Source organism: Amblyomma mixtum, chromosome 8 (genome assembly GCF_055824585.1).
Source record: "Amblyomma mixtum isolate Tamu chromosome 8, ASM5582458v1, whole genome shotgun sequence".
In the NCBI taxonomy this organism is placed as follows: domain Eukaryota; kingdom Metazoa; phylum Arthropoda; class Arachnida; order Ixodida; family Ixodidae; genus Amblyomma; species Amblyomma mixtum.
In genome coordinates, this window is record NC_143019.1 from 148,405,606 (window position 1) to 148,414,289 (window position 8,684).

The 8,684-nt window shown below is 46.4% G+C and overlaps 1 protein-coding gene across 1 annotated transcript; it reads right to left on the bottom strand.

Annotated features, from left to right (window-relative positions):
- Nucleotides 1–1,564: 1,564 nt before the first annotated feature.
- Nucleotides 1,565–8,684, bottom strand: LOC149334769 (uncharacterized). The gene is made up of 17 exons (XM_089555385.1): nucleotides 8,485–8,684; nucleotides 8,199–8,227; nucleotides 7,434–8,128; nucleotides 6,506–6,638; nucleotides 4,623–4,670; nucleotides 4,512–4,535; nucleotides 4,333–4,389; nucleotides 4,203–4,250; nucleotides 4,010–4,048; nucleotides 3,879–3,929; nucleotides 3,726–3,791; nucleotides 3,593–3,649; nucleotides 3,463–3,510; nucleotides 3,314–3,367; nucleotides 2,417–2,482; nucleotides 2,288–2,350; nucleotides 1,565–2,199 (listed from the first exon to the last, which is right to left on the bottom strand). The coding sequence occupies exons 3-17, from the start codon at nucleotides 7,593–7,595 to the stop codon at nucleotides 1,619–1,621; spliced, it is 1,497 nt and encodes a 498-aa protein (XP_089411511.1). The 5' UTR covers nucleotides 7,596–8,128; nucleotides 8,199–8,227; nucleotides 8,485–8,684; the 3' UTR covers nucleotides 1,565–1,618.

The following is an 8,684-nucleotide window of genomic DNA, read 5'->3' on the forward strand; positions in this document are numbered from 1 at the left end:
AACTCTAATGGTCTTAACACTGGATTTTTGGCACGTAACGTGGAAAACAAGTTTTCCAGCGCATCTTGCCCAAACCGGCTGAGCAACACAAAGGTGAAGCCCTTTGTGTTAAGGTAGTAGTCTTGTAGTTTCAGGGCAACAGTTGTAACCAAAATAACACCTGTCTGAACTGGCTTCCAAGAGTGCTTGGTAGCATTGCCAATACCGAGATGTTCGAAGAGATGAATAACATCTTCGAGAAATGCCACTGCGTCACTGTACTTCTGCTCATCCAATCTACTAACTGCAAGCTTTGTTGTGCGGGAAGTTAAAATTTTGAACCATTTAAACACAGTCTCAAAAAACCAGGCCGTTGTCAGTGCATCGCTTTCAATGTCTCCCCTTTGGATGAGGAAACGTAGAGCTGCTGCTGTGTCGTGGTTAAATAAAGAAAAGGCTAGCCCAACCTTCATTTTCTCAAAATGCCCCGGATCAAGGCAAGCTTCCTTGAGGTGGGGGGCAATATTTAGTTGTAACTTTGAATCAATTTCAACAAGCTTCTTAATGTGTTGAATGTTAACCTCATTGCACGGCAAGGCATGTTTCTGAACTATATCCTTTGGCAGGATAATGCACTGGCCACGTGTCAGATGGTTGCGCAAGTTCTTGAGTAGGTGACCAACATCTGCCATAAAATATAGCTGCCGGCTTGGTTCACAGGGGTGAGGGCATGAAATCCTATTCTTTGAATGCTTGCCTACGAGAATGCCGAATGACCTCCATACGCCCTGATTCCCACCTCCCATATCACTGACAATGGCGTCGACCTTAATGCCAATTTTTTCACATTCTTGCAGGATACGAATGATGAGGTCTTTTGTAGCATCACTACTGAAAGAATTTCCCGTGAAATGGTACGCAACAGTCTGCTTCCAACGAGTCGTAACACCCCCTAGCATGAAAACGAGGCCATGCGTAGCCAGTGCGTCCTCTGGCAGGCTGCCGTCTGCTAGGGGGAGGCTCGGCTTGCCAATGACTGTTCCCGTTGATTGGTCATAGGCAAGCCCAGGTGTCAGCTGCATCTCATCTAGCATGAGAACAGCATGCCGCTCGGACTCATCCATCTGGCTCACCTGCAAAAAGCAAGGTGATGACATTGACAGTACCGGAATTTTGGAAGAATGTTATCTTATTAATCCATAAGAAATGGGTGTGATGAACTTCAAAATATTGCAGATTTTTCAGCCTGCTGTCCATTGGTTACAAGATTTTTACTAAGGTGACAACAAACCAAATAAGTGCAACCTTGAACACACAGCCAGAAGACCAGCCTACGTGATAATAGACCACATTCCCACCAACAATAAAGTGATAGAGAAATGCACAGAATGTAACCAGCCGCTATTCGACCCTTCATTGGTTACCAGAAAAGCATGACTCAGTTGAAGCCTGTGCAGCCATGCAGGCATCGTGTATCCAGGGTGCAGAGGAGGCATATGTAAAGGTACTTTAGAAGATCTGTAGTGGTGACACAACAAACACAGCCCTTCACAAGAATTAAAATAGCAATCAAGAAGGGTATCACCCAAGGAGACACTTATCTTTACAGTACTATTCATGACATATTTAGAGGAGGTGTTTAGAGAACTGGATTAGAAAGAGTTTGGATGAAAGCTAATAGCGTGCCATTACATATTTGCTGATGGCACTGCCTTACTAAATAAATAATCAACTCAGGTGCAGAATTAATCTGAAGATGAAGTCTAAAAACGGCAAGGAAGTGACTGCCAGTGCTTGTCCTACTCACTTTGACAGCAAGGGAACGTAGTATTTCGTGCTGTATGCCAGGAGAAAACTTTATATGCTCAAGGTGGCGCTGTAACGTCCGTTCGGTGGGCAACGGCACACCAAGCTCCCGGACAACGTTGTAGCCTCGGCCTCCACATGAGAGGCGCACCTTGAGGGCCTTCTCTACCGTGCTTTTTGACCACGGTATCCCCTTCATGGTGGGCCTTTCCAAGCACCGTAGCTGATCGGGTGCCAAGAAGTGCTGTACCTGCCTCCGTAGGGTGTTTTTCTGCTCGACTGCCTTGTTTTTTTGTTTTTGTGCTTCCGCCGCCCGACGGCGAGCCTGTTCCAGCTGGCCCTCCAGTTGTCTTATCCTCATCTGTAGTGCAGCCGCATCTTCAGCCGACAGAGTCTTGGTTGTTGAGCAGTCCCCTATTCAAAATACAGTGTAATGAAAGCAATAAGTAAAACCGCACTCTTCATGTCTCAATTATTGGACGATTTCAGTAGTGCTGTTTACCATTCACGTCGTTGCATCCCTTTTCTTCATGACCAGCAGCTGCACTAGAGCGTGGAATAGTGTCTGCAAGACCGGGAAAATGACAGATTATGAAACAAGGCACAAGTGTCAATGGTGGGTACCACTCACAGTCAAGAGGGGCACAAGCTTCTAAGGGGGGCTCCTCAGTTACACCCCTCACAGGCACAGCAGAACCTGCACGAAAGCCAGCAATCAGTGAGCAAGTGACAAAGGGGTGATTCCACGAGAGATCAAACAGCCTGATATTTCTGATATTTCACTATTATTAAAAACCCACAAAAGTAATAATAATTAACATTTTCAAATTATGCAAGTGCCATCAATGCCACCGAATTGAAACCAAGGCAGAGTTGGAAAACTTAGCCCGTCGCTATCAGTATGCCCTGTTATTACTTTTTGATATCTCCATCAAACACTTGTCTGTGAATTCTTTCAGTCAGCTTTCCACAGTGTCCACATATATAAAGTCAAATGCATTAAGTGGCATTCATTACATTGTGCACATTCTTTCATACTATGCGCAGACAGAATGGGATGTCTTATCAAAAGAAATTTCTACAGATTCTGAAGAACCAAATTTTAACAGCATATGTGCTCGCGCATCAGTGTACTTGTCCATGTTTTTGTAACCTAAAATGCTTTTTTCTATTTACTTTTTCTTAATAAGGTGACCTATTTGGTTTGTTTCCATTTCATTTGTAACATATATTGCTTTTTATTTTTTCATTCAATATCTTTACCTCCTTTATGAGTGCAATACAGGTTCTTATGCAGCACAATTATTACTTTTCCTCCTCTCCATGCAATATACCATGTTAATCAGGTTAATTTAGTTTCTTTTTTAAATAAACAGCAATCACTTAGAAATGTACTGTCTGTATCTTGCCAGGAACACTGTGGCTGTAAGTCACTCAGGGGTGGTGCGCACACTAAAGAAAAAAAGCAAACCACAAAAATTTGCTCTGAAATGCGTAGTATGATAACATTCAACAAGATGCAACTCACAGGAGCTCACATACGAGCCTTGCATCAATTGCTGAGTGCAGGCTGCAGTGAATCCTGCACAAGGAAAAGCGAGTTCATAAGACTGTGAAAACCTGAAAGTCGCAGAAAATTTGCTATGAAAAGCCTATCTACAAAGCCACTTCGCTTACCCTGCCAGGAGCATTGCGGCTCAGAGTATTCCTGAGTAGGTTGCGAAGCTGCAGGAGAAAGGCACCAGCATACTGTGACAGCGAATTGTACTTCGGCTTAGGTGACAATATTATGCAATGCAGTACTTACACATATCTTGACATGCAGCTTGTATGTGCCCTTCAACGTTCTCTTGTGGCGCGACAGCTGAAAATGTGAGAAATGATGAACACAGGTACATCAAAGATTGCACAGAGAATGCTGACTGGTGGATATCACTCACAGTCAACATGTGTAGCAGCTGCCAGCAACACGTCGAGTCCACTTGCATGTGGCGAAGCATGTGACCCTGCGAAAAAGGTGTTCGTGAATGCAATGAGTGAGAAATGAGCAAAACTGAAAAATGGGCGCTGGTTGCAATCATTACGACCATTACCTTCTGAAGTGTATTCCTCCATGCACTCAGACAGGTCAGAAGCGGATGCACCTTTAGAAATAACAGACAGTGAAAATAAAGCCATGCAGTTATGGCTAATAAAGGCACACTCAACAATATATGCCACTTACCAGTGATGTGGGAGTCAAAGGTGGACGTTACTGCAGAGCCTACACAGAAGAGATGGGGAGAATTCAATGCCACGCAACAAGAGGAAAGTAGGAATTTGTGACACATGGCTGCTAACATTCTTCTAACTTCATATCATCAGTATTATTAAAAACTCGCAAAAGGAAAATAAATTTAAATTGCAATTTCTCTTACACTGCCAGGAGCACTGCGGCTCAGAGTGTTCCTGGGTAGGTTGAGAAGCTGCAGGAGAAAGGCACCAGAACAGTTAAAATGAGGTGCGAACTGCAGGCAAGCTTACGGTATTATGCCAGACAGTACTCACGCATGTTGTAGTCAGTAACCTGCATGTGCCCCTCATCACTATCTGGTGGCTGAGGAACTGTGAATACAGAACAAAAATGGAAAAGCTAATTGCATCAGAGAATGCCTAGGTAAAATATAGCGGTGGATGTCACTCACAGTAAATGTGCGTTGAAGTTGACAGAAACATATCAAGCCTACCTGAACATGACAGAGCATATGAGCCTGCGCAAAATGAGTCGGTAAATGCAATGAGAGAAAAATGAGCAAAACTGAGAAATGGGCACTAGATTCGAACCTTAATAGCATTACCTTCTGATGTACATTCCTCTTGGCCCTTGGCAAGGTTAGGAGCTGCACCTTCAGGAATGAAATAGAAAATAATGATGTAGCCATATATGCTCCAGAGTAAGACTTCACTAATTACTGTTGGTGATGTGGGGGTAACATAAAAATTAAATGTTGGCTAACCATATAAAAACGTGTAACTCCCAATACCGTATTTTCCGGTGTACAAGACGCACCCTCCATATATGAAGGCTGTCATTGAAAAAGTTGGTATTTAAGACGCACCCGTGTATAAGACGCACCCCAATTTACCCAGATAGGCTAGTGAGGCTTAATTAAACACGCTTGCATGACCATCGCGAAATTCACAGTCACTGTGAGAAATTCGTAAGCAACGCTAAGTGATTGAAAAAGGCAACATTCACGCCATACCCGCCCACGTTTTAGAAAAAAGAAAGAAAAAAACGAAACTCTCCCTTATGTCCATAACATTTTATTTCTACTTAAAACCTTTTGAAGTCTTCATCTTCGGATGCGCTATCAAAAAGTTCAGCCATTTCTGAGGCAACGCGGCTGAAACATTCTCTTCGCAGTACGTACACGGAGCAAACAAAGTTGCAAAGGGGGGGCTAAAAAATAACGCCGGCTTGTCTTGGCTTGAAAATGCCTAGAAGCGAGATTTTCGCCATCTTTTGGCATTTCACACTACTTTTGGTTGCGACCTCCGAAACGGTCGCGTGTTTGTGATCCCGGAAGTCGTCATCCGCGCCGTTTCATGATTAAGTTCACCTAAACAAAGTTGCGCACGGCGGTCCCCGTACTGAAGTGTTAACCGTGTTACAACCACGTCATTGGTAGTGATATTTTTTGGGTGAAGGAAGCTTGAACATGAACTGAGTAATTTCTGAACTCGCAAAAAAAAAAACGAAAAATTCGCGTATAAGACGCACCCTTATACAGGACGCACCAGCAAAATTTTGAAAAAAAAAGCCGCGTCTTATACACAGGAAAATACGGTAATTGAGTCTGCAGCTTTACCTTCACGCACTTCATCTTGGTACTACATTATTACAGCCATAGGTCGGCGCACTCATATCACCTCGCTCAAATTCACACCCGGGAGTGCAAGTGTGAGTGGACGTAAATGTGAGCGGCCATGAGTGCGAGTGAGTGGCCGAATGTGAGTGAGTGGATTAAAATTTTAGTGCACATGAGTGCGAGTTCGAGTGAGTGGATGTGAGGGTGACTGCTAATGAGTGGTTGTGAGTGTGAGAGCGAGTGTGAGTGGATGTGAGTGTGGGTGGGCGTACTCAGGTCCACTAACGCAAGTGAGTGGATGTCTGAGCCTGCATGAGTAAGGTGGATGGAGTGGGATTGGTTGTATGCGGACTTCAGCGTGAGTTCTAGTGAGTGTATGTGAGCATGAGCGGGTATGAGTGGGAGTGCGTGTGAGCGGGCATGAGTTGAGTGGATGTAACTGAGTGGGAGTGAGAGGATGTGCATGCGAGAGGGCATTATTGTGAGTCTGTGGATATGAATGTGAGTAGGCACTGTGTGTGTGCGAGTGAGTGAATATGAGTGTGAACAGGGTTTAGAATGAGTGAGTGGATATGAGGGTGAGAGGGCAAGAGTATGAGCGCAAGTGAGTGGACGTGTGAGCGGGCATGATTGTGAGTACAAGTGGAGGCGAGTGTCACTGGTCGTGGGTGTGAGTGAGCCCCTTCTCATGGCGCTGACCTAAGATTACAGCAGATTCCAATTCACAGTGACCATGACAACTTCCAAATACTGTTGCAATTTTTATTTTGTCAGTGGCCAAAAAGATAGCACCATTCTACCTTTGCAAGAACATCCGTACTGGAAACGGTAATTTTTTTCTATAACGCGTAGTTGCGCTTTGCTCTTACGTTTGGCTGGAGGTTTCCTAGGCAAGGGCTGCTTTCGGTGCGCAAAGATGCTCGGTACAGCATCGCGCTTCAACTTCTTGACACCAAATTTTTGAAGGACCAGGGGCTCAAATTGGTCGCTAGTGAAGTGATCCTAAAGAAAATAAAAAGCAAACATGCGATCATGAAAAAATCGTTTGGGAGTTGTGTTGCGCATAAATTGCTCGAACACATCGCTGACACACAAGGTGACTTACGCGGGACCTAGCTAGTAGTGGTAATTTGCCGCGTACGGGCGGCTAGCGAAAGCGGTTTTTGCAGTTTCGGCATTAGGTAGTGCTAACAAGGCCAGCAATCAACAAGGCAGCGCGGCGCCGATCGACTAGTTAGGCGTCAAGGGGAAGCTAGAACGCGGAAGCGATGTTACAAAGTATGTGACAGGAAACGCGTGACCCACTTACGATGGGCACTATCACGCATACCCACAGCTACTGGTCATATTTCGAGAGTAAACGCAAGCCAGCGCGCGCTAGATGGTGTTTCCAGCAGTGGTGCCTACGGTGCCTTGACGATGCATATCGGCGCGATAATTCTCTTTTTGTCTTTTTCTGTAATATATCTATATATAATATGCACGCACGCACGCGCGCGACTGCAGAATGTAACGCGTGCGCTTCACCGTGTTAGAGCGCAGTTTGATCTGCGCTTATAGTACGCATGTATGTCTAACTGCGGCATGCGCTCAAATTTAAGGAACGTCACTGTACAGTTAGACGTGTGCCTCGCGTCACTTACACGTTTGCGTGCGTGCAATCACGATGCGCTCAACGCAAGCGCCCTTATGTCGACCTTACTGCGGCCATACGCTCGATCGCGAGCAAATCACTGCACAGCGTAGCTTGAAAAAAAAAAAGTAAACCTCAGCAGCTATTGAAAGCACGTCACTTACCTCGCAAAGTCTGGTCGATGGCGTTGCGTTAAAATTCGCCCGGCCAATTCTGTGTAACCAAACCTTCCTCCGGCCCGCGTCGGTTTTCGATGATGGGATCGCGAAGAACCGCTTTCCACCGTCGTGACGGTTCTTGCACCCGAAGGCGCAGCAACCCGTCATGCCGCACAGATAGACGGCTCAAAGTTAGGTGGCTGACACACGTTTCGAGCAAAACAAAAGCCGCTGTTCTTCAGAGCAAGCAAAAGCGCAGTGTCCGCAACGACGCCTGCCGAACCTACGGTGCGCGGTTGGAGCGAACAATATGGCGTCTGCGGCCGCGAAAAGCGCGGGGTTTAAAGGGCTTTTGCGCGCGAAACCATCGACCAATGGGAAGGGGCGACGGGCGCAGGAGAGGGAAAGGCGGCGTTCTGCAAAGGTTGTCGCTACTTTAAAAATTTCCAGGGGCTTTAGGCCGGTAAGCAGCCAAGCGCCACCAGCGCGGGGATCTGTGCCCCTGCGGTAGCACGCTCCTTCGTTGGCTTTGAAACGCGCGCGCAGTAGTCGAGGGCGGGACTTATGCGATGACGTCAGCCCGGACAAGATGGCGCCGAGCTGGTTTCCGGCTTCACAAAATGTCACGTGACGGCCTCTCCTCTCTTTTTCCTTCCTCCATGTGTGGAAGCCATCTCCTCGCGCTTACTGCTCCCACTGTCCTGTGAACGAATGTTATATGAGCATGCATTGTCCTAGAAGCAAGTTCCAAGAAGTGTACTGGATACATACCTTCGTAGGCAATCACATGTGCACTAAGCCTTCTTTAGCCGCCGCGGTGGCTCAGCGGTTATGGTGCTCGGCTGCTGACCCAAAAGACGCGGGTTCGATCCCGGCCGCGGCGGCTAGAATTTCTTTGGAGGAGAAATTCTAGAGGCCCGTGTACTGTGCGATGTCAGTGCACGTTAAAGAACCCCAGGTGGTCCAAATTATCCGGAGCCCTCCACTACGGCGTCTCTCATAGCCTTAGTCGCTTTGGGACGTTAAACCCCATAAACCAAACCAAACCAAACTAAGCCTTCTTTAAACCAAGGTCGACGCAGTACGGGATTCCGGTGCTCCACAAGAGCTTCAGGCGCTTCCCGTATCTTTCGAATTGCTTAAGTTACATGCTACTTTCGTCCACAGACCGAACAAAGCCACACATTATAAAAACAGCTACAAAACTCTGCGCGACAGCACTACGCAGCAAATCAACAACAGCGCAGCGCTACGGAG

Excerpts from the sequence above, each read along its gene's own strand:
- LOC149334769 (XM_089555385.1), bottom strand. The coding sequence starts at position 7,595 with ATGACGGGTTGCTGCGCCTTCGGGTGCAAGAACCGTCACGACGGTGGA. Across the intron at positions 3,930-4,009 it reads CTTTGACTCCCACATCACTG|GTGCATCCGCTTCTGACCTG; the intron begins GTAAGTGGCATA and ends TTATTTCTAAAG. Across the intron at positions 3,792-3,878 it reads GGAGGAATACACTTCAGAAG|GGTCACATGCTTCGCCACAT; the intron begins GTAATGGTCGTA and ends CCTTTTTCGCAG.